We start from the raw sequence: 26,114 nt of genomic DNA on the forward strand, positions 1-26,114 counted from the left end.
CCGAGCCCCGCTCCAGGGCGGCTCCGGGCCCGCCCCGAGCGCCGCTCCCGCCTCCCCGCCCGCCCCCGGCCCCGCCCGGCGCGTTCCGGCCCGGCCATGGCGGGAGAGGGCGAGGAGGAGCTGGCGGCCTTCGTGGCCCTGCACGGGGCCGCGCTCCGCGCATCGCGGGTCCCCACGCAGTACTGGGAGAGCCTGAGCCGCAAACTGCGCGGAGAGGTGGGTGAAGGCGCTGGGGCGGCTCCGCACGGGAGGGCGGCGCTGGGGGAGCAGCCCCGAGATGGGGCGAGCGGCGCTGGGGGAGCAGCCCCGAGATGGGGCGAGCGGCTCTGGGGGCGCAGCCCCGAGCCGGGGACGCGGCCGTGAGAGCCGTGCTGAGGGCAGCCCCCGCACCCCTGGGTGGAGAAGAAAGGAGAGTCGCGGTGTTGCTTAGCAGGGGACAGTGTCCTCAACCCTTCAGCTTTTTATGCCAAAGAGAAATCAGAACGGTAGTAGTGTTAGACTCAGGATGTTGTCATATTAATCCATTACGGTTTGGATTGGCTTTTGCCTGATTTTGAATTTTTTTTTCCAGTTGACTTGCACACAGATCTGCCCTGCGGTCAGTCCCTTACAGCTGTGCAGAGCTCAGCCAGCTCCTCTCATGTGTGCATGAATTCCCTGGCTGGGGCAGTTTTCTTTTCAGGTGAAGCTGACCCCTGAACTAGAGGGAATGTGGAATCACAGGCACACTGCAGGGTGGAGGATCCCTTTTCACCTTTGTAGCAGCCATCTGCTTGCTTCCTGGAGCTTTGTGATGAGGAGGGGAAGAGAAACAAAGACAAGAAGAGGAGTGATTTTAAACAGATTGTAAAGACACGGGTTGTATTTAGAACTTTTTATTCCGTTTGCACATCTGCAGCCCAGCCTCAGCGATGAGGAAAGCTGTCTTTGATTTGTGGAAGTAAAGGAACAAAGAACTGAGGCAGGAAAGAGATGTAACCCAAAACCTTTCATCTGGAGAGTTGAGGGAGTCGACCTGGAGAAGAAAATATGAATGAGGTGAACTTCTAGTCCTGGGGAGAGAGAGAGAGATTTGTTAAGGGGAGAAAGCAGCTAGTTGTGGTTGGCTGGAAGGCAGGATAAGCAGTGAAGAAATGGGTGAGAAGTTTGAACAGGTAGTATAGGATGGTAGGGAGGGTGAGGGAACTGCAGTTTAATACCCGTGTACAGGTAAAGTTAATTTCTAATTACCTGAGTGCTTCTTTTCCCCATCTCAACTTCAAAGTAGGGATAGGAGAAAAGGATTGCAAGTGATGATATGAGTGTTTATAGTCAGGAAGGGTCTGAATACATTCCTGTTGCTTTCAATCTGTTGTGTTAATAACAGGAATATGTGTTCATTACAGAGAAGATTACACAAAATCTGTATTTTCTCAAGCATATGCCCAGTCACAAACTCCTTGTGGAATTACACCTTCCTCAGTAAGTATTAATGCAAGGGACTTGGAGCAGGAATATCTGCTGTTCTGCTTAGGTAGGGGGTTATCAGAAGGGATGTCCTGGAAGAGGATGGAACAGAAGGCAGTATGAAGCTGCCAAGGAAACCCAGAGTTGAGACCTGTTGTGTTCCCACGTGCCAGTATGAAGCTGGAGGTAGCAAACTGAATCTGTGTTGTGACCTGATGCAGACTTGAGATTTGTGACCTGTGGCTGAAATCCTCGCTTGCTACCAGTTTTGCAGGGAGGGTGTAACACTGAGAAGGTAAGACAATAGAGCGAGAAGAGATACGTGCTGCTGATGTCTTTAAGGAGGCTGGGATGAGGAAAGGCAGAAGGAAGAAAGCATGTGCCCTAAGGCAGCAGACTGCTCCTGCTGCTTCATTTTACTTGCAGTAGTGGCTGAGCAGGCTCTTCTGTACTAAATGTCCCACTGTGTGTGGAAAAAGAGACTTAATTATTTCAAAGGACTTTGGAAGATAAAGCTGCTGAGAGTGCTTGTCTCTACTCCAGCAGCTTCTGGGTTTTGTCCAGAAGAAGGGCAAAAGGATATTGAGATGATTAAATTGTCCAGGAAAAGTTAGTGTGGGGAGTGCTGTGGACAGGGATAACCTCTTGAGGAGGTAGAGACAGTGCTACAGGACTGGGCAGAATGGCTGGAGGAGCAGCAGTAAACAAAGAAAAGGAGGTGAGGGGAAGGGGTTGAAATGGTTTTGGGAATTTAGGTAATGAAGTACAACTCAGGGGGCAAAAACCCAGGGCAACGTAGAGCATAGGATGAGTTTCCTTGTTACGTGTGTTAATGGGAGGAATTTTTCATTTGTCTTAACCTGCTGCAAAGATTAAAACTTTCAAGCATAGAACTTGAAAAATTTGCATGTGTAATACAGGTAAAAATATCTCTTGCATCAATACCTTTAGAACCCAGCCCAAGCAGCTGTTTTCCAACACTGTCACAGGTATTTCAACATGCAGAGTGAATGCACCCTCCCTCCACTGTGTACACCAAAGCCTGTGAGAAGTGGAGGGTTTAGGGTTTTTTTTTTTAATTTACCTTGGGATCTGCTGGAGCAGGTTTCCCTCTGAGAGTATTATGTAATTGAATTGCTCATTCAAAACATGGTATGGCTGCTAGATTGGTAAACCTGCCTTTATTTATTCATTTTGCATTTAGCATTCATTCAGTGTCTGTTGGGAAGGAATTATTTTTGTGTTTCTGGCAGAAACTTGAAAAATAAAATATATACATGTGTAGTCATTCACTGTAAGTGCTAAAATTCTATTTCTAATGTAGTGGTTGTTTCTTATGCTATTGAATAAACTGTGTGTAGTATGTTTATAAGCCTGGAAAATACAGTACCTGCATCTAATTTTATTAATAATTTTTCTTTCTCTATTCCAGCCATACACTAAGTTATTTTGCAGGCTTCTCTGTATTGCAGGAAGATTTTTATAGCCCTCAGGTGTTGCTGGCAAAAGACTGCTTAGAGTTTCATCCCAGTTAGAAATGGAGGCTCCTAATTAATTACTAGAAGGAATAGAGCACGATAGTACTGCTGGACTTTATTTTCCAGAGCAGTGGAGGGCAGCCTGTTGCTCAGAGGTTACCTGTGGCCTTCAAAGCAGTTTGCAGTGTGCTTTAAAAGATTTTGCTGGAGATGCCTGTGTGGTAATTGCAATGTGCCTGCTTTGGTATCAAGTTCTCTGGTTTGTTGGCGTTGGTTAGGTTGGAACTGCACCTGAACATGAAGAGGGAGAGATTTTGCCCAAACATGTTTTGCTTGCAAGCAGTTGTGCCACTGGAATGTGTTGGTACCCTTTTGCTGTCTAGAGGTTATTGGTTGCTCTGGTGGAATACTTCATGGGAGCTCTGCCTGTTCTGCTTCAAGCCAGAGATTACTTTTCAGATGGGTGGTGTGATCTTATCCAGCTGGTTTTTGCTTAAGGAGCTTACTTAAGATTCCCTTAATGGAGCTGCTGTGTTAATAGGTTCAGTGTGACAGCCTGGCTCAAAGGGAGGGAGGAAGAGAGGTGACACAAAACCGTCTGTGTATCCAGACTGGCAACAAGGTGCTTCTGCCAAACCCACCAGTGATCTGCTGAACTGCTGGTATTATCAACAAAACTATTATCAACAAAACCCTCACAAAAAGCTACTGATTAAGGGTGATCTTGAGCTGCTGCTGCTGTGAGAAGTGTGATTTGCTTTGGGTGAGGAATACACATAGCTCACTTTTCGAGGTTATAAATTCTCTAGGAGAAATTTTTTGCAACTGCTACAGCCTCATGTATCTGATAGTTTGTCAGAGGGAAAGACCAAAACTTTGGTTTTGGGCATTTGGAATCCCTTCATTTTTCAGTCTTGAGATGATATTTAATACAAAAACTAAAATAAAATATAAATGCAACAGCTTCCCCTTAGTGTTGTGGAGGAACTTGATATTCATTGTGGGTGTTGGGTAAACTGGTGGAGCCTGTTGTGAGGGAGGGCTGAAGGCTCCCCTCCTATCCCTTTCTCACAAACTCCTTAAGACAAAAGCCAAGTGTGGCAAACACACACAGCGCCACACTGCAGCACGTGTCAAGTGGCTCCCCTGAGTCACACTTACATTTTGCATTTTCTGATGACTCCCAGTCACTTCTCTGTCGCTTCTTTGCTGCCTAATGAGGTTGTTGAGGATGGCCCTTGAAGCAGGCGGGAGCACTGAAGTGTCACTTCAGGGACAAGTGGAACATGTTTCCTGGCGCACTGTTTTTGCTGGCTGCCATGGGCTGGGATTAGCATTTGTGCCCTGAACCAGACCAGGGAGCTCACCCAGCTGGGAGCCAACCTGACAAAAATTAGTTGTGAGCACAGGGAAGGGCTCTTCCTTTTGTTGGGACCTGCCTGCAGCTGCATGAATTTCAAAAACTACAGATTTTCAAGACAACCATGCAGAGACTTAAAAAAGCATTGGAGGCTACCATTAGAACAGCAGGAGGTTTTGATAGTGCTTAGTACTGAGTAATGTTATCCTCTTCTAGCAACTGGGAAACTAGAAAAAATTGGAACTTCTATTTTGATACCCGCTGAAGTGAAAGAAACTAAATTTCTGATTTTTTTTTTTTTTTTAAATAGGTGTGGTTTTAATCTCTGGTAAATTTGTTTGCAGAGTAATTGTCTTTACCCCCCAAAAAATGCATATGTATGTATGTTAGCCAACATACTGTTAGCATCTCCTTAGCGTTCAGCTAAGAAACTGTGTGCTAATAACAGCTAATAGCTGTTAGCTATTGTTAGCATCTGGAAGGCATCCCTACCCATGGCAGCAGGGATGGAACTGAGATGATCTTTTAAGGTCATCTAACCCGAGACATTCTATGATTTTTTATCCACTATGGCTCCCTCTCCTTGGCTTCTGCCATCCCAGAGGAAAATTACCATCCCCTGTTCCTCAGAAGGGAATTTCAGATACTTCTCTACTTGGATCTGCTCTGTGAACTGTGGCTTAAGATGAGAAGTGGCTGTTGTTTCCCTGCTGACTTCCTCCCTGTAATGTTGGACACTCCCTCTTTGAGCAGCTGTCTGCTTTTTCTAGGTGGCCTTTCTTCACAATTGTGGAGTCGATTTCTTCACCCTCCTGTTGAGGCCCAGCAAAAATAATTATCCTATAGAAACGCTTACCTGAGCAAGTGAAAGCTTGTTGCTGCCACTGGTATTTTACAGCTAGAAGTTGTCAATATATAGAAGTAATTATTTTTAATAATGTGGCATTGCAGGCTCCATGTAGAACTATTGCAGGTTTGGAGTGTTGAACCAGCCAACTCCAGAGCTCACACTTTAGACCTTTCTCCCTCCCTACTACTTGTTAGTCAAATTAGATTGAGACAGAGGATTCGTCTGCCCATACCTGGTTTATTAGGTAGTGTCTGAGTGATTCTAGCAAAATAATCCTCTCTGAAAAATTCCAACAATCTTTTGAGGGTTTGCCTGCTTTTGTCTTCCTAAAAGCATATGTTCATTTTGAAATGATGAAAGTTGTCAGCAGGGTCTTGGTTCTGGCAGATAGGCAAGCCCACTGTTTGGCAAGAGAGCCTTGTGTGGAGACTGCCCTCATTTCTGTATGTTCTAGATGAAGTTATTGCATCCAGAGTAGGCAAAAATGTAAACAAACCCCTTTCAGCATCTTAGTAGAGATAAGTGTATGAAACATAACTTTATATATATCAGTATAAGGAATCTCCCAATTTACCTGGGGGTGCGTGAGCACTGGTAGTTGCTTTTATAGGGAAAGAAGAGAGATGGAAACAGGCTGAGATTTCTTAACTGGTTCAGAACTCAATTGGGAAAAGCTCTTTTTCTTCAGGGACATAAATGTACTTTAGTATGGTTGTGGAGCCTGGGTAACACTCAGTTTTGCAGGTATTAAATGAAGGATTTTAGCAAAGGTATTCTGTTTTCAGCCTCTAAAATTCTTAATGAGGTGTTAAACTGATACACAGTCATTAGTAGACCTGTTTGTGCCAGAGAAACCAACAAAGCTTCCTTTTCATACATTAATTAAACAAATTTCCCAAACAGCTCTGTTAAAATATGAAAGAATAAATACTGTTGTTCATTCATCTCTTAAGTTAAAAATTCCATTTTTAATCAGATTACAGGGAAGAAATGTCTGCAGGTGTTCCATTGTGCCTATCAGGGTGTTGCCTTATCCAGTTGCATGATATTTTGTGCACTTTCCATCTCAGATATTTGATGCTGGTGACTACTTTGGAATAATGCAAGTAGAAGAGGTGGATGAGGAGGAAGAAGTTGACGAAGAAATGGAAGAGGAATTTAAGAAGAAACCAAATCCTGGAAATGGACCTTGTTTCAAAGTTATTGTAACAAACGAGAATGGACTTCAAGCCTCCAATCCCAACAGGTGAGTTGTGATTTTGAGAATAGTGTTCAGTCTTTGAGTAGTGTGAAACACTAAAGCAATAGTCACAGTTTGCTCTGAGACTTGTTGGGTTCTATTCAGAAATCCTCTTTTCCAACTCTAAGACATAGCTGCACGTTTGAGGAAAGATGCATGCTGTGAAGCACACCTTGCAGAGGGTGCTGGAGTGCACATATCTTAATGTGGTTCCTTTTTAAATCATGCGGGAAGATACTTAGAAATTGGTTTTAGTAACGTCAGGGACAAAATAAGGAAAAGGCAACCTTGCAATGATTTCTGCAGAAATAAAGCAAACCTTTGTATCTGCAAAACTGTGTGCCTGTGGGGTAAAAAAACTAAAGAAATACTTGTGATCTTCACAAATCTCATGCCCAGAAGGTACTGACGGTGATATTCTGTGGGCTTCCTTCAGTTGGCTAAAGTGTAATTCAGGCGTGGTCCTGTGCATGCATGTGGAATTGAATGTATCAAATTACTGTTCTGTTGCTTACAAATCAGCTTATCTGTCATGAATATAAGACTAGGAGGCTTCTATAAAGCTAGTATAAAGTTTTGTAAGAAATACTTTATATTATAGTACTGCTTTTTCTGTTCTCACTGGTTTCAATCATAGAACAGGGTATTTTCATACATTAATAAAAAGCAGTGAGATGAAGTAATCTCTGCTGGAGATCTAAATTCACTTCTGCTCAGTTCTGTAAAACTTCTTTGAGACCTTTCATACTTTGTATATCTTAGGTAAACACGCAAAACCTAAAAATTTTAATTAGGCTTAATGAGTAAAATCAACAAAGAATCATAGGTATGTACCTTTACATCCCTGCCTTAACCTAAGTAATCACCTTTCTAAATCTGAGCATACACTCAAATTATCAAGTTCAAAACCAGCTCCTGTGATAATCTTGGGCTTCCTTGCAGCATTCAGGTGTGTGAATATGGGAGCAGAACACCGACACACCTGTTTACTAACATTTTGGAAGAGCTTGACCTTAGCATTCTCTGGAGCCTTTAATTTTGAAAGTAAGTTAGGTTTCATGTGTGTGTGGAATCTGGAATACAATAATTGTTCAACCATATTTGCCCTATGTGACAGCTGATATGTTTTTTGCTTTCTGAAATATGGGTGTTGTGGAGGGTTTTTTGTGTGGTTTGGGGATTTTGCTAGCAAGTAGAATTGGGATTTTTCTCAGTATTGGTTCAGTCAGATTAGATAACCAAATGTGAAGAACCCTTCTGTTTGAAAAACTGTGTTTCTTTCTAAAATAAGGGTTAAGCAAGGGTTAAACTTGTCAAGGGAAGTTGTGCCAGATATGTATAGTTTTATTTTGGGTAAGATTGTAATTGTTTTAAGCAATGCATTTTTTTCTAAAAATAATTTGGTGACAGACCCCACCACCACCCAAAAAAAAAAAAAAAAAAAAAAAACCAAAAAAAAAAAACCTAAAACAAATTTAAAGGATCAAAATTTATTGCTCATTTTCTTTTAGCATATGCAGTCTTCTGATGATCAGACTTCTCCACCTGGCTTTACAGATGACAGTGGCTATCACAAACCCGGTGGCTAACAAGGTCCTCAAGTAATTTTTCAAAACAGTGTCTTGTTTTCCTGGTTAAGGCAAGAATATCAGGTTGATGCAGCAGAATTAATAGTGATAAAAAGGGAAGGTATTTGTGTTCTTGGCTTTTAAAGGGAATAAGCTCACAGGCTGAGTGCGTGTTCTTTATCTGCTCCTCATTTTCGTGGAAATGCTCACTAATGCACCATAAACTTTCTAGAGCAAAACCAGAGTGTAAATTACTGCTGGAAAGTCGCTGCTGCCCTGCAATGCCACGGTGTGTGCTCTGGGAGTGACTTTGTGAGTCAAAGAGCAGATTAGCTATCACACCACCTCCAAGGAAATGCAGCTTTTGTTCAGAGCATGTGTCTGTGTGTGTGAGAGAGCCCTGGAGTGTAACAGCACCCAAACTCTCCCGCAGCGTGTTCCTCATCGACCACGCCTGGACGTACCGCGCGGGGTACGCGCGGCACCAGCTGCGCCAGGTGCCCGGCCTGCTGCACAGGATGGCCAACCTCATGGGCATCCCCTTCCACGGAGAGGTCCCCGACGAGGGCAGCATCGAGCAGGTGCTGCAGGAGATGTGGAAGTACAACCAGACCTACCAGCTCTCTCAAGGGGTAAGACTCTACGGGATGCTAAAAACTTTGGGGTGGATGTGTTCCAATACATGAATATTAACAAAGTTTCTTACGGGCATTCCTTCCATATGGATGGAGAGGGTGTGTGGGTAAGACCACACCTGAATTTGGTCACCCTGCCCTCTGTAGTCCTTCAGCGCTGTACCAGCATGTCTTGAGCCTTCAAGCACCTTCAAGAGCACACATGCCATTTTTGAGGGAATACAGCCCTTGGGATGCAGGTGAAAACCCTATTGTCGGGTTTGCAGTGGAGGTTCAAGGTGGTTTTTGGGTCTTTTGAATTAAAGAGGAGGAAGGTGAATTCTTTGGCCTCAGCCCTATGCAGAATGAGCCGGGTTAGCCCTGAGCAGTGATCAGACTGCCCTTATTAGCTCAGGGTCTTGAGATTGTTCTCTGGACTGGTCATCTTTATTGTTTAAGCTCAAATTTAACTCACAGTAGAATCAGGTCAGAAAAATTCCTTAGAAGGGGATTCATTGCAACTTTTTCCTTAAATGAAAGGGAAATCTGAACAGTATCTCTGTGTCTTTCTATCCTATCCCTTTCTTTCTCAATTTGTCATGAAGAGCTTGTGAGTGAAATGGAATTATCTGTTTTACCACTTGAAAAATGATTTTCCAGAAGACAATTCAACCTGTGGTTGAACTTGTCTTCTGGTCGCTTTTCTGGGAAATATCTCAAGTCTAGTCTCTCTGCTCCATTTCTGCCTCCATAAAAAGACCACAGTAGTGCTATCAAGCAATTTAAAGTTTATTTTCTCATTCAGGATTTTTTTGTGACGAGCGTTGCAGGAAGGGGCGCTTTGATGCTGCAGCCTCAACACTTGCAGCCAGCTGGTGTTGCAGGTGGCAGTGTTGCTCTCCTTCACTCCTAAACTTCAAACACTTTTTAGCTGATTGAGAGAAACTGAAGGAAAATTAATCCTACCAAGCAGCCTTCTGCTGGTTTGGTTCAGGGAAAGCAGGTCTGGTAGGCAATAGCAGTAGCATAAGAAAGAGGAGGCTGAAGCAGGAATCTGAGAAGTGGTGTAGGGGTTCTGCCAGTGCCTCTGTCTCATGGAGCTTTTCCTGCAGTCCATGTGTGCAAGATGTCTCCCTCTGTTTGTTCATGCAGACTGCAGAAGAGAAGGTTCCTGTCTGGTACATCATGGATGAATTTGGATCACGCATTCAGCATTCAGACCAGCCGAGTTTTGCAGCAGCACCTCTATTCTATATGCCTCAGCAAGTTGCTTACACGGTTCTCTGGCCTTTGAGAGACCTTGAAACTGGTGGTAAGTGTGTCTGAGGAGCTGGGGTTTTATTTAATGCTTGCAATAGAAAAGTTCTATTGCAAGCATTAAAGAATCTGGGCCAGTTCTTACAAAATCATTGAGCATTTCACAGTGGAACAAATGTTTCAAGACCAAAGTGGCTGCATTCTTGTAACACTGTCAAATATAAAAATTCTCTCTGTCTGGTATTTCTATATTTTAGGGTAGAGACCGTTTACCAGTCCAAAAATGTTGCTATTGTTTTATTGACAAGAGAATTCAAATCTTGCATCACTACGTTAGTGAAACTGCAAATTTAGTCATCTGAGGGGTTTAAATAAAATCTCTTAAAATCTGTGTTTGTAACTTTGAGTCAGAAAGGCTCTGAAAGCTGGAAAACACCAGGCCAGTGATTTATTCCTGTAATCTTAATCAGATTGCCTCCACATGCCTCCATCATGTGGAGAAAACAAACATCCTAAATAATAGTCCTTTTATCATGTTTCTTTAATTATCTCTGATTTTTCATTTAAATAACAAAAGTTGTGCTGGTGTTGACTGTAGAGCTGTAATTTGAGGATTTTCAGTGGGAAATGAAAGGCAATTCCTAAAGGTTCTCCTGGTTTTGCTGCAGATGAAGTCACTCGTGATTACGCTTACGGGGAGACAGATCGCCTGATCAGGAAGTGTGTTTTGTTACCTTGGGTGCCTACTGAAATGTTGGATGTCAGCTGTTTTACCCCCGAGCCACCTGATGAGCATTACCAGGTATGATTTTAACAAGTTAATTCCATATCTCTTTTAAGAAGAAGCAGTGTCTAGAAAAGCATTGCAAGAATTTTGATTCTGCTTCCTTTTAAAGACTGATTCAGAGAACAGCCATTAAAATTAAAAAAACCCAAACCAATTCAAAGCACAGTGAGACAAGAAACGTCTTACACTTATACATAACATCTAAGTGTTTAAATACTGGAGCAACATAAATGAGTTTTAATATTTTATTGCTGTATTGCATAGTGTTTTTTTGTAAGCACACTACAAGGTACTACATATAAGGCATTCATCTTCCAGGTAGATATTTGATACATTGCCTAATAGGATTATTGATTGAATTTGTTATTGTAGCATTGCTGTTCAGTCTTGAATTACAGAAAGATTGGTTTTATTATTTTAAGAAATGTTGCATTTTTCAGAGTGGGTACTGGGATATGTTGTGGTTTAGAAGCATTAAATATTGGAGCAAAGACATTTTTAAATTGATGGCATTCTCATAAAGTACTCATTCAGTTTGTTTCCTTTTTAATAAAAGTTTGAGATATTTTAAGGATGTGAAATGAATGTTTGGAATCTCCTTTTCATGAGCAATGTCTCCATGAGATTCAACTCCTAGAAAAATGAGGAAACTGATACCATAAGGGTGTTGTACTGGCTACTAATAGCATTCAAAATAAAATACAGCTTCTAAAGATGAATGAATCTATACTCCAACTCTCTTTATGTTTCTTTATGGTGGATGAGAAGCAGAAAATGCTCTATCCAGCTTGTTAGTGACAATATCTAGCCAGAAGTGAAGTTAACCAGCTTCTGATAAATAAAGTTGTACACTAATAATAGCTAGGCTGTCTTGTAACCTAAGGCACAGGTTGGTTGGTTGGGATTTTTGATTTTTGGAAGAGCTGTACTTTGCATTAACAGAGGAACAGGAATGCACCCAGAGTTTGTCTTACATGTATTCTCTTGACAAAGGTGCCTTGGTCTCAGACAAGGCAATTTTTTTTGCATGTTTTAATTTTGTTTTGGTACGATCAGGTCAAGTTAAAGAACTGCGTGTGGCAAATGAGTCCAGTGTCCTCCTTTACCACTCTACCTTAAAAACATCTATTCAAGGTAGCTTTTTTTTAACTTTCTCTGCCCCTCAGCTGGTGAGGAGAGATGAGAGCTCTGCTGATGCTAGAGCCAACCAGCAGAACTTTCATCTACTGCTAGATATTCTAGAGTGAGAGAAAGTCTCAGCTGGTGACAGAACAGTGGAGTAGCTCAGGGCATGCCATATCCCTAGACACCAAAGGTGACACAGCTAGAAAGAGAGAGACCGTGTTGCTGACAGTTCTCATTATATGTAAAATAATAAAAAAGTTGTCACAGCAACGTTCTGGCTTAACTTTTTGATACCTGTTTTTTATTCTGTTACCTAATTCTGGTTTCCAGCACAGACCACAAAGGCTGTAACTTGGATGATACTGTGGGTGATGATGGGGCAATGATTGCAGAAACAAGTGTCAGGGGAGGCAGCTTCTAATGAAATGTCTGGGATGGAGGAAGTGTCTCGTGGGACTAGGGAGATTTCTACAGCTCCCTGGATTTGAGCTGCTAAAAACATAGCAAAAAATGCATCCTCTGGTACTGTTCTGGGAATTGTAATCTTCTCACCTTAAAAATACAGGCTCCTTTCTTTTTCTTAGGTGACTGCAAGAACTAGTTTGTATTTGTCCTGCCCAATCTGTTTTAGAAGTTGTTGTCCAAGATCTTTGATTACTGTTGTGGTTTTGTTTATCTTTCCACTTATGTAAGATTTTTTTGCTATACCAGCCTTAAAGGTAAAGAGGTGCATCTGTGGCTGGACAGAGACCTCGCTGCAACTTGTGACAGTCTGGATCAGCTGGAATTCAAAGAGCTGTTGCACAGCAGCAGCTGCATTTCTTTCTCAAGATGCCCGTCTCCCTTCCCAGAGTTTCTGGGAGCTGCTTTCTTTTGCAGGGCGTCAGCAGTGATGCAGAAGTGTATTTCCTTTTCTCAGTCAGAGGGGGGCTGTACAGGATGGAGAGAGACTTTGCAGGCATGGTTACTGCTGAAGACTGCAGAAAACGTTTTGCTCATTTTCACAGGAGCAGAATTGGCTTCCAACCTCCTACAATTTTTTAGTTATCTGTAACAGAGCATCACAACTAAATGGTCAGTCTTCCATTTTGTTGGAAATAGAGCAACTTTGTCTTCCATTGTCTATGGTTGGCTGTCATTTTAGTTCTTTGGGGTTTTTTTCATGTTTAGGAGACAAGAATTTCTCAGGGTCATTCAGCAGTGTTGATGTGCCCTAGTCTTGAAGCCTTATTTCTTACTCCTTTTTACTCTTAGGATTTCCTTCTGCCTCTGCTCTTGTACTGATTTTCTTTTTCTTTTTCAGAACAGCATAGTACACAACATAATAGAATTGTCAAAATGTAACTTTGCTGAAATTCACTTGCACCAAAGAGAATGGATTAAGACATGCAATGGACTCTTCCACTCTGCCTAGAATTAACTTTTTGTGGTTTTCTGTTTTCTAGGCAATTTTAGCAGAAAACAAGGAAAAACTTCCAGTAGCGATAAATCCACCAGTTTATGCCAAAGACAAAGTTTTCAAGTACGTATCCACAAACAAAATGTTTTCTTACCAGGTTTATGTGCAGTAATTGCAGTGTGTTCAGGCTGAGCAGCCTTTTCCATCTTTGAACAATAGAGGCAAGTTAAAGGTGGGTTTATATGGACCCACTTGCCGAAGATTCTGACTTGCTAGTTGCTCCTGTTGGATTTATTCTTCAGAGTGAATGAATTGTCTCTTATATAATTTCTAAAAAATAAATTTAGTTTGGTTTTTTGTTTCATTTCTTTAGTAAGTGCCACCTTCTGAGTGAAAGAAAAGTTGCATCATGTTTTAACACATGTTGTTTTCACTAAGTATGATTTCAGGTGTAGAAGAGACACTTAAAGACTTGTCTTCTGCATTATAGCATGTATGTCCTTAGGGGTTGCTCTGTGCTGTGTGAATCTAACAGACTATTCCCCTTGTTCAGATGGCACTACCTAACAGGAATCCTATCAAAAACCTGGGATGTTTTAAATTGGACATGTGTTTGCTACAAAAATGGACTGTATGCTGAGAAATCATTTCAGAAGAAAGCTGGAAGAATACTGGAAAGATAAGGGACTTTTTTTGAGCAAAAACAGTGGTGCTGCATGGCTAGGCTGCCTTGTCACTGGTTTTATTCCAGAAAAACAAGCCACTGCTTAGCATGTGCTGTTAGTCGCACTCTGGGGTGTTTGTAGTCTGGCACTGGGATCACAGTTCTTGCTTGAAACAATTTGCTTAAATGGTAAAATTGCACTTAAATTTATTTGGTAGGTGTATTCACACACCAGCTTCTTGTGTTGATTTGTTACTCCCTAGATGAACTTTACTTGAGAAGAACTACTGAAAATTAAAGTCACTTCTTGTGGTGAGGCATTTGTTACCTTGCCCAGTGGTAGTCCAGGTTCCATTTGTACTTGAAATTTCTGGTTACATGACTGTGAGGATAAGCAAAAGCTGATGTTTTTCATCTGATGTACTCAGGTACAGGAGACAAAGGCAGATGCATTCTGATAGAGGCAGAAAGCAATACTGAGGATGTTGGGAAACACACATATATTTTTCACTGCTTACCTCTTTAGTTTGTATCTTACATTTCAAATGAATGGCATTCACATTAGGCAAGGAAGGAGGAGAAAACACATCAAATTCTTCCTGCTCTTCTTCTAAGGAATTTAATCCACACCCAATCAATGTACTCCTAAGGGTTTCCCTCTCATTTCCTTTATCCTGTTCATATCTGGACAGAAGGCTGTAAGGTCTTTCTCATGCTCTGAATTTTGTATACTAGTGTTCCTCCACAGGTAGAGCAGCACCTCAGAGTCCAGATGACTGAGTGGAAGCTGCAGCCTTCTGGTGCTCTTGGCCTCCTTTAGAGGTTTTAGGGCTGCCACCCTGGGCAGACAGATGGGAACACTTGGAGCTGGGTAGATGAGTGTAGCCTTTTAATAATGTTTGTGTTCTCCTTTGTGGATTGCTGATGTTTTAGGAGAAATTCAAGTTGCAAGGTTTAAACCTGGAACAAATTCTTAGTCATCTTGTATCCAAGCAGAGCTAAGACAGAGAGTGGAAGGTGAAATAAATGTTTAACCTGAACCCTGAAAAGCAGGGGAGTGAACACAAGTAGCTTGACACAGCAAAATGATAGGTTTAATTAGGTCTTGTAGCATAGTAACTGCTGCCCTAGGGAGATTGTTCTATCCAGCTGGGCTGATAGCTGAATGGAAAAAAAAAAGAATCAAAGAACTGAATGCTTCAAAGATGGATTTATTAGGGAAAGTCTTTCCAGGTTGTGTTGGGCTTGATCGTCACTGTTTCTTTTGATCTTCTCTTTCATGTTTCTCTTCAGCTACATCAGTTACTGTTTTAAAATGTCCAAAGAGCTGTTACGAGGCAGCTCTGTTTTGGTTGGTCTTGTCAGTTCTGTGCTGTGGGAGTTGATTCTCGTAACTGCTTCTTAGCTTTAAATATTTCGAGTTCAAAGTTAAGTAACAGCTAAACATATTTATCTTACTTGTATAATTTCACTGAATGCCATCTTTAATCCTAGACTTCATAGCATCCCTACCAGGACTTCAGTGAGACAAGGGGGAAAAAAACATCATTTGGGAGGTATGGTTATTTGGCTTCATTAGTTCAGTGTGTCTCTGATACTGGACTGAAAGGTCCAGAATAGTTTGGCTGACACTACAGGATTGCAGTGTAGATGTTCTGCCCTCTGCCAGAATGGGACTTGGTCCATTCCTCACCTGTCTGTATCTTTTTGTGGTATTATCAGTGTATTACTTTAGAACAAATGAAATGGCCTTATTTCCTCTCAAATCTTAACCTCCCTCATCCTACTGCAATGATGTTCCTGCACTTGAAGCTAGATTGAGCTCCCCTATTTCTTTTGTGCTGCATTTTAAGCGAGTCTTCAAATACATAATCCTGAGTGCTCTGGCACTGTGCCTTTGCAGGATGGTGACTTGTAGGATGTGTTTGTAAGGAACCAAGTTGGGATTTTCTGAACAACTTCAATTTTAGTAATTCTTGTGCTGCATGTGTTCTTTCTTGCCTGTTTGTATGGAGATTTTGGATGCTTCAGGACTTTGTTACAGCATTGTATAATTGGCCTTTTATCTTTAGGTCACTAGTTTGATCTCCTTTTGCTCCAGAAAGGACTAACAGTTGCTCCAAACCTGTGGATGTTAGGGGAAGCTTGTGGGTTTGGCAGTACTTGTAGTGTATCCAATACATCAGATTTGGTATTACACTTTCCCCTTGTATGCCAACTTACCATGAGAAGCCAAGAACCTACAAATTGCAGGAAGAAATGCTAATGGAACTCTGTAGAGATACTAATTTTATTCTGTTGCAACAGTGAGGAAGGACTGGTGGCTTCTTTCAACAGGCTGATTCCCTTCATCCACAGTGAAGGCATCTCAGTTACAGGCTTCAGCATAAATAGAATAACTATTGTAATATCTCACACGTGGGGCTATGCAAAGCACCTTACATACTTTACTTTTTAAAGAATTTCTTTCCCCCTGTGACTGGGCTATTTCTGCAGTTCATCTTTTTAGATAAATGTCTCAAAGGGGAATATATTTTCCAGTTGATTAGTAGTGGAGGAGGAGAGGAAATTTCTACAACTGATAAGAATAGATCTGGAGAGGAGGAAGAATACAGTAGTTTCCCACGGAAAAAATTAGTGGTTTTTAATTCTGTTTAAACGTTCCCTTACCATGAGAATGATATAAAAAACAGTCTTGCTTTTTGAGTTAACATGCTGCATTCTGAATTAAGTGGCCTCACTTTAAGCTAGATAGTCATCAAAATAACCATTATCTGCTTATTTTAGTATCCAAGTCACTGGTTTTATTTGAGGGGGAAATTTCCTAAGATACACAACAACTTACCTCGTTCTTGGTTACACTCTGAAATGTCTGTCAGGTTTGGGTTAGGGTTTTGTGTGATTTTAAATGGGGTTGAGAGGGAATTTGTATCAAGCCTCAAAGTTTTGTGTATTCCCAGCATATACCTAACGTACCTACTTTCATATGTTTAGGTTATTTACAGTTTTGGACAAACAAAAATCATCTTCTGAAGCTACAGAATTAAGCTGACAGGATTTCCTGTGACTTTCTTTCATGTGGTTGACAGCAGGTTGATGTTTAGAGCTCTTTCAGGAGTGAAGGTATTCACAAGGCCACTCTCACTTCTGGGTATTTCATGTAGAACAGTGAATTCATGTTACTGCTTCTCTGTCAGGGGTTTAGTCGTCATTTTCTGAACTGTTATTTTATAAAGCTGTCAAACTAAACCTTTGTGGTCTCTATCTCAAAATAGACAATTTTTAGGTAATCTCTCACAATTTTTTAATCTATCCCACTTCAATTTAAGTTGTTTTTGTGGATCCAAAAGAAATTGTCACAGAGAGTGTATACTGGAAGAGTATAAAAGTTTTTTTTCTATTCAAGCTTTAGTTGATCAGTTTCAGGAACTAAACTGACATTTTTCTCCTTTCATGTGCTTCTTTCTTCTAGGGTTTTCACAGACATTCAGCAAGTCCTCAACAACCTGACACATCCCCGTTTTGTATTCACAGACAACGAGGGAGAAGCAGACATCCTCTACAATTTCTCACACTTCAAAGATTATAGGTTAACTAATTATAAGATTCATTATTCCCCTGATAATACTTCCTTTTAAATTTCCTTGCTATAAAAACTGTGTTCCCAAAGGCCTCCCTAACCTTCCCCCTTCAGCAAGCACTTGTTTGCTTTGTAGGAAGCTGAGTGAGGAGAGGCCTGGGGTGATGGTGAATCAGTTTCCCTGTGAGAACCTCCTGACTGTCAAAGACTGCCTGGCATCCATTGCTAGAAGAGCTGGAGGACCAGATGGGCCCAGGTGGTTGCCTCGGACTTTTAACCTGCAGACAGAATTGCCTCAGTTCATCAGCTGCTTCCAGCAACGTGACAGAAGGTGACTTGTGTTTCCTCTTCCTTAGGTTTTGTCCTGTCTTGATCTCACTTTTCTCAAAGACCAGGTGCCCACATTTTGGTCTTGGCAGCTGTTGCACCACCATGAGTTAGCTCTTCCTGCATTTATATTCAAGTGAATTTTACCTGAAAAGTGGGGGGCTTTTTAGGTTTTTTTTTTTAGGTTAGAGTAGTTAAGCAATGCAGTTTGAAACCCAGAAACTTTGCTGTGATTTGAATGTATAGTTGAAGTCCTTGGCACTTTTCCTAGTCAGGATCTTGCCTCTTGTATTTAACAGATATATAAAGCCTCAAAATGTGTTTGCAACAAGTGTGGACTTTTTTTTTTTTCCAGGGGACAGTAGCAGTTGTTCTTGCACTTAAGCCAGAGTGGAAAATGTTTAAAGTACTTGGGTTCTATAAGGTTATGAAAGTAAAGTTTAGTTTTAGTGTTAGACTGAAGCAGTTTTGGAGCTTTAGGGGTTTAAATCCACACTTCTGCTACTGCAGCTACCTTGAAGTGGGTGGAAACTACGATTTGTCTTCTTGTAAGAGAGAAAGAGAGCATTAGCTACTGCTTTATCTGTCTAGCATGGAGTATTCTGGCTGAAAGGTGCTGCTTTGGTGACACTTCTTATGGTGACACCTGCCAGGTGTTTCATTTGGCCGTTATTTGCTATACATCCTCTCTTATGGACTGGCATTGACCAGGAGAGAGCACACCTGCCACGTGTCCCCAGTGTGTGGTGGTTTAATTCCTTTTCAACATCAAGGACTGACAGTGCATGCAGGGTGTATATAGGGAATGGGAATGAGGTGATAGGAATTTTCAAACAAACAGAAGTTAAATGCTATCTTCAGCTCACTTTATGATGATTTAATAGTTGAGGAAAGGACATCAAGCATCACCATGTCCTGACTTCAGAAGATAGATGGGAAGACCAGCGTATTGCTGGATTTTCTCAGGAATATCTCAAAGACTTTTGCCCCTGGAGGTGTCTGGGTGCTAGAAGATGAGACAATGGTGGTGTGTTTTTATTTTCCTGTAGTGTGAACTGCTGAGACACTGTGTGGTTTCTTCCCAAAGAGATGAGTTCTGGCGTAATTTCATGTGAATGATTGGGAGGTGTCAGTAGGGAACCAACTTGGAAAATTGCACACTACCCTGCCAGAACGTTCTCAAGACTCCTGACAGAACAGTTCCACACTATGACTTGTGCATATTCATGGTGATGCTGTCCTGTTGATGGGTTATTTTCCCCTTTTGATGGAGTCAGATGCAGTAGAAGGAGATAAACACTGAGACTGAGTTATGACATAACTGGAAAAAAAAAAAAAATTGTTAAAGGTACAAGCCTTTTCTCTCCCTTATTCCTAAGACCTACTCCTTCCAGCTGTCAGCAAAAGTCTTAATTCTTGCACTGTCGCCCACAGCTATATAAAGTGTGTTTTTCAGGATTTTCAGCCAGATGAATGAGGTGGATACTTACAGGTATTGCTCTCTCTCTTTCTCTCCCAGAGGAGAAGATAATCACTGGATATGCAAACCGTGGAACCTGGCCAGAAGCCTGGATACCCACATCACCAACAACCTGAACAGTATCATCAGGCACAGAGAAAGCAGCCCAAAGGTGAGAGGGCATAGCTTTGAATGGGATTTAAAAAGCAGAACTGAAAAAACGGCTTTGTAGAAGGAGGTCTGAAAATACAAAGGAAATTTATCCTTTAAAATTCATATGCTGGCATAAGCATACAGTTCAGAACAGAATCAGCTGAAAGTTGGTAAACTCCAGTTGTTGCAGTGATGAACTCATAGCCTGATGTTGTCTTATCTAAAGAATAAAACTTGCCCTGACAATAAGGGATACTCCAGCGTGGTGCTGCTGTAAATCCAGTCCTCATGCTGCCAGGCAAACACATGGGCATTAGTTAGCATTGCTCATCACTTTGGGAACATTATTGCTTCTGTCCCCTGGTTGGTTGTTACTGCTCTACTCAGTGGCACAAAGGACCACCTTTGCCAACAAGAGACGAATCATGGAGCTTTTTACAGGCAGCCTGCCACATCTACGTGTACCTCAGTGTGTCCCTGCCGCATCCACCTGTACCTCAGTGTGTGAGCACTGGAGCTCGCTTCAGCGCCATTTTTTGCTGGCGTGTGGACTGCATGTGTTTTCTGGGGTACAGAAATGCACACAGAATTGCTTCACAATTGTTGCAGAACAACAAGGTCACCGGAGTTAGAAATCTGTGACTTTAAAAAATGACAGCATCCTGGCATCCATGTTTCCACACCCCGTAGTCAGAGTGTGACAAAAAGCAATGCTGTCCATTTGTGCGCCTTTGTGAGGAAAAGCTGCAATGCAGGCAGGGCTGCTCTAAACCAGCGAGGTGCAGTGACATTTGCAGTTCACCTGAGCTGTCCCACGTGCTGTGCTGTAGGTGGTGTGCAAATACATCGAGGAGCCGGTGCTGTTTGAGCGTGAGGACGTGGGGCTGGTGAAGTTCGACGTGCGCTACGTGGTGCTGCTGCGCTCCGCGCGGCCCCTGCAGCTCTACAGCTACGACGTCTTCTGGCTGCGCTTCTCCAACAGGTGCTTCCCTCCCCTCGCAGGCTGCACCTGCTGCAGCTGCATCCCTTAATTTAACCCCTGTTCTGTTCCTTAGGGCGTTCTCGCTTGATGACTTGGATGACTACGAGAAGCATTTCACCGTCATGAATTACGCTCCCGGTGTGACATTGAAACAGGTAAGCCAACAGCCCAAAAGACTCTCTTCACCTTTCTGTTGCCTGCTCTGTGGTTGCTAGCAAATAGTCTGTTCCACATCCACTTCAACAGTGTGTTCAAAGTCCCTGAAATCCTAAGCAAATAGTTTTCTAGACTCTTTCCCCCAGTCATCTGTGGTTATGTAAGGTAATACAAACCTACACTCTGAATAGAACCCACAACGACAGCTTGCCATTGTCAAAGCTTTAGTGTGGTCTTTTACAACAAGAAATCCTGGAACAAGGAAGGTATTCAAGAGCTGTCTTAATTCCCTAATTCTCTATTTGCATTTATCTGAAATACAAATATATTTGATGCTCCATTCTCTTGTCATTCCCGACCAAAACTTTTAGGTGCACTGTGAAGACTTTATTCCTCTGTTTGAAAAACAATATCCTGAATATCCTTGGACAACAGTACAAGTAAGTCAGCAACTCATCTTTCTCATGTAAATGTTCATTTCCTGTTTGGGTTTTTTTCACTCAGCAGACCAGCTTTTCCAAAAGTCTTGGGTTGTTAGGATTTTTTTCCTTAGAAGGCATGTATCATGTGTGTCACCAAGGAGATCTTATGTTAACTTTTACTTCAGAACTTCATGTAATCTGCCCTCAAATACCTGATCGTTACAGGACTGTATTTTATAATTTGAGAATTTTACTTCATGATCACACTATGATAATTGTTTATGTTGGACTTAGCAATACAGCCAGTCCTGACTACTCCCAAGTGCAGCTTCCTGCTGCTGCCCCAGCTTCTCTGTGTTAGAAGCCTTGCCAGAGCCCTGTCCCTGCTCCTTGCACAGATGACTTTTCACAAGAACACAGATGGCTCTCTCGTACCAGGGCATCTTTTGACTATGAAAAAGAAGCTGCAAATGCTACAATTCCATAAAACATGCAGGAAAGTAGATGAGGGTTTTCTCATTGATTTTAGTTTTTCCTGTGATTCGTGCTTGAAAGCAAAAGCTGAATGTGAAGAGCCGAATTCTTTTATTCTTCCGTATTTATTAGGAGCTGGAAGAAACAGAGTGAATGATAGCTGAGCCCTTATATGTGCATAATCATTCAAAAGTGCATAAATTATCCAGCCGTGACTTGATTTCCTAAATTAACTCACATTTGTTTTAATTAGACCCTTGTATCCAATTAATGACACTCGGAATATGACAGGGTTTAAAATAGTCTGAAAGAGACTACAAGGGGTGAAAAGAGAGATGTCAAAACACATCCTGTAGGTTACCCAAAGTGTAGAGAAAATAGAGGCGAATGGTTCACTGCAGCATAAATTCAGTGCTAAAACTCACATCCCTGTGTTCTTCCTGGTTTATTTCACTTCCAGATTGGATATCTGACTGTTTTTCAAAATACCTATGTAATACATTCTTAGGATTTCCATTTACCCTCCACCCTTCTTAGGGGTATAAATGGATAGAAGATTTTTCATTGCAGAACAGAACAAAACAAAGAAATAATACAAGGGAATAGGCAGGAAAAAAGCCAGAACATCACAAATGTACTGCTGGTCTTCACAGAACTCTCCTAGGTTTTTGGGTTTTTTTCCTTCCACTACATATAAGTGCAATACTTGGCATAATGCCTGAGAAGGGGGTTAATTCTAATGTTAAATGCACTGTTTTTAGGATTTCCATAGTATTCATTGGCTCCCCAGAAAAGTCCATGGATATTGCCAGGTGCTGAGTCCTTTCTCTGTGTTGGCATTAGGTGTAAATGCACATTTGGAAGCCAATACTGTGCAGATTTTCATCTGTTGTGTAGTGCAATTGATACAAACCCTTTTAAAACACTGTGTGAATGAAGTGATTAGAAACACGTGTACTGCTTTTATGGAACCTCACTGCTCATTCAGAATTCACTGCTTTTTCTGTTATTAGGCAAGTATTTTTAAGGCATTTGCTGAATTGTTTGAAGCCGCTACATCTAAACCTGCCCCTCTTGGCATCTGTGATTATCCATCTTCAAGAGCAATATATGCCATTGATTTGATGCTTAAGTGGGACACCAGCAGAGATGGTGAGAAGCTCTTTATTTTAATTGCTTTATTTGAATTGCTTATGTTTGTGGACCTTTGCAGAAGTCTGTTCTCTGTGCCTCCCACTGACACCTGAAGTTGCAAATCTGTGGGGATGGCATCTGCCATGCTGCTTAACAGGAGTGATGGGGCAGCTGCTGGGCTGCATCCTTGTTTCCCTGCTGCTGTTGTTCTCTGTTTGGAGAAAAACAGCAGAACAGAGGGGTGGGGGGGAATCAAAACAATCCAATCAAACCACCACACAAACAAAAACCCCAAACAAATGTCTGAAATACCCAACTCTCTATGAAAACCTTGGAGACATCTAATTGTCTCTGGCTTCCAGGCGTGGAGTAGTGTTCAGTACACAGTTACTTACTATAGCAGAGAAGGGACCACATTCACCATTTAATGCTATTGATATCCCCAGGGCTGTCATTCAGCTGTTAGCAAGTCTCTGCAAGAACATGTGAGTGAAGCTGCTTCATGTTAGTGCCACAGCATGGCTGCCTCCCTGAAGCCTGTCTTCCTTGTGGAGGACTGGTAGCAAAGTCTGCCAGACAGACTGAATAATCTGTTATCTCACTAGGAGGCTCAGAAATGGTCTGTAAATGTGCCTGTCCCAGACAGGGTGTTTCTTGTAGAGGTAAGAAAGTAGCAGAGGCACCGACACCAAGAGAACTGCCAGGGAGTATTGAAGAGAGCTGAGCACGTGGTACTGGGTTCTCTGGGACACAGAAGTTGATTGCCTGTGCCCAGGCTTGCCTGCAGAGCAATTCAATGTTGTGTGTGGGGTGAGTGCCCCATGGCCACTGCTGCAGGCTCTGATTCTGTGAAGATTGAGTTGCTTTCATGGAGGGAAATGATTGATAAACAGGAGGTATAAAATGGGGCCTTTGCTGTTTTGATGAGTTGGAGCAAGAGTTGAACATGGTTTGCTACATCCACACTGGATCCTCTTTCACCTGTCCCAGAGGTGTCCTGAGTGGGATAAGCAAAGCAGCTCACAAACATTACTAGATTGAGGAAAACTGCTGTAGCAAAAGAACCAACCTCAGGTTACATGGCTGGCTGAACAGGAGCTGCACAGGTCCCTGGCCTTTTGAAGTGGCAATGCTGTAAAGCCGTGGGCAGCCTGTGGATAAAGAGATTTGTTGCTCCTATGCAAAGCACAGTAGGATTTACTTATCATCAGAAGATTGTTCCCTCACTTAACAATCTCAACACCAGCTGTGAAACAAAATCCTTTGGTTTTCTCTGCACAGAATGCATTTGATTCGGAACTGATGAAGTTTTAAGAAAAAATTACATTTCCTGACTTCCTTTATGAGTGGTATGAAGTGGCACATGGGGGTGGGTGAAGTTAAAGGAATAGGACTGCTAAATACCTAGGAGGTTTAAAAAAGCAAGGTTTGTACTGAAATGTGAAAGGAGAAGCAGAGTTTTCTTGAAGACGATAGAGACTTGACCCGCAAAACAGCTGATTCAGGGAGAGCATATTGAATGGCTGCAAATTCTCATTCCAGAGGAGGCATTGAATTAGCACAGTGGTTGCAGGCTGTTGGATAATTGTCCTCTGGATAATGATGGTAGAACATACTTCTGTCCCTCCAATAAAAGCCAGCCCACTGAAACAAAAACACCCTATTGGCTTGACAGTTTGGGTCACAAAAGATGCTTTTCCCAATCATTTTCTATAATTTCTGGATTAAAGACAAGTAGTGATTTGGGATCTCTGTAGAGCTTGTATTAAGCAGCAACGTTTGTGTTTCCCTTGACAGGAAAAAGAATTATGCAGCCTCAGATCTTAGAGGTAAATTTTAATCCTGACTGTGACAGAGCCTGCAAATACCACCCTACCTTTTTTAATGATGTCTTCAGCACCCTATTTCTGGATGAAACAGACAACTGCCATGTGACACGCATTGTCTAACCACAGGAGATGTGACTCCAACAATTTCCTTCTCAGATATGCTTAACAGCAGGATTTTTATTTCAGTTCTATGAGCTGCTGATGCAACTGTTTTCCTGTACTGATCACCAGGGGGTAAAAATTGTATCAGAAGAATATGCCATATACTGTATTGGTAATTCCTTTGTCTGCATTGTCCTCGTCTTGCTTTTGTTCTTTCTGTAAAATGTTTTGTGTTGACAAAGTGTCTTGTTTATTGGAGACCTGAGTAGAACTTGTTTTTCAGGTAGCCTGACGGCTTGCTTGCTGGGAAACATTGCACAAGTTCCTTGTGTCAACATTAAAACTATAATTTACTGAATCATGTTGGGGTTTGTATGTCCTTATCTACCCCTCCTATTCAAAGACGTTCTGGTGGGTGGGAAATAGTATAAGAGGATATTTCAGTGCAATGAATTATGGGGTTTATGGGGCTAAAGATTTCATGGATCTTCCCATTTTCCGTATTTAAAAAGAGATAAACCAACCCCACTGCATTTAGGAAGCTTCTACTGCTGGCTGCCATCCTTAGCCTGCCCCTTAAAGAACCCAAATTTTTGAGGATGTGAGCAAGATGCAATGTCTGGAGTAGCACAGGAATGCAGAAGCCTAAAGGAATGAAAGGAGTTTTGAAAACTGCTAGAAGCCCAAGTCTTTGGAATTTGAAGTTTAGGGCCTAGGAGAGGGGTATTTGGCAGTGGGTGCCCATTTGAAATGAATCATTCCTAATTTTAAACCAGGGTCACTTGGCTGAAATTTAGCTACTTTATGTGCCAGCTGCAGAAAATTCTGCTGCCTGCCATGACATCTATATTGTATGGGTAGTAATTATTTAAGCTAGTTTGCAGCAATTAGGATGTGCTTGAAAGTACAGTTATAAAACTGTGTAAGCGTTCTAAAGCTTGCTTCCAGCTTTGCAAAGATGCAGCACGTCGTCCCTCAGAATCAGGAACAAAAAGGAATATTTGAGGCTATTTCAGGCGGGTCTACAGGAACCTGCTTTGTTCCACTGACTGGAGCATAGATTAGAGAAATAAACTTGGGAAAATCCAGTTGCTGTGGAGGTGAGGCAGAAGGGAGAGTGGGGTTGTACAGCCAGAAGTGATGGTCACACTATGCTGGCCTGCTCAGGGGAACCTGAACTGGTTTGGGCTCCTTACTTAAATTTGATTTAAAAAATATTGTGACTGGGTTCTCACAGTTTCTTACAGGTGCTCTGAACTTCATGGTTTGTCTTGGCCATTGCAAAGGTGAGGAGAAGAGATGAAGGGGCTGTCCTTGGGGCTGTAGCATCCTTCTGCCTTCAGTGTTTTTCTGCTCAAAACAATACCAGCAAGGAACAAGGTTATTAAGTTTACATGTAGTTTAATGCATTTAGCTGAATGCATCTACTGTTCTTCACAAATTGTTAAAAAGAGCTTGTCTTACACATTTCCAGAGTACAATGGCCAGAAGACAAATATCTGGTGGCTGTAGTGGGACACACAGCACAAAACCACTGTGCCTAGTGGTAAATATGAAAGATTCAGGCCACAATCATCCCTGTCACTGTTAGGAACACCTTTCTGGGAAATGTGTTAGTGTCTGGTTGGATTTCTTCCCCTGAACATCAGGAATTTTGAGTTCCTGCTTTCTTCTGGTAACAGTTACAATGCTGTTGTCATCTAACATA

At 42.0% G+C, this 26,114-nt stretch overlaps 1 protein-coding gene across 1 annotated transcript; it reads left to right on the forward strand.

The window, feature by feature from the left end:
- Window positions 1-42: 42 nt before the first annotated feature.
- Window positions 43-24,764, forward strand: TTLL12 (tubulin tyrosine ligase like 12). The gene is made up of 14 exons (XM_002192072.5): window positions 43-216; window positions 6,205-6,380; window positions 8,376-8,574; window positions 9,709-9,868; window positions 10,482-10,615; window positions 13,171-13,247; window positions 17,261-17,377; window positions 17,505-17,699; window positions 19,215-19,326; window positions 20,138-20,289; window positions 20,363-20,444; window positions 20,817-20,885; window positions 22,355-22,493; window positions 24,273-24,764. The coding sequence occupies exons 1-14, from the start codon at window positions 97-99 to the stop codon at window positions 24,422-24,424; spliced, it is 1,884 nt and encodes a 627-aa protein (XP_002192108.5). The 5' UTR covers window positions 43-96; the 3' UTR covers window positions 24,425-24,764.
- Window positions 24,765-26,114: the final 1,350 nt, after the last annotated feature.

The sequence above is a fragment of the Taeniopygia guttata genome, chromosome 1A, assembly GCF_048771995.1.
Source record: "Taeniopygia guttata chromosome 1A, bTaeGut7.mat, whole genome shotgun sequence".
Taxonomy (NCBI): Eukaryota; Metazoa; Chordata; class Aves; order Passeriformes; family Estrildidae; genus Taeniopygia; species Taeniopygia guttata.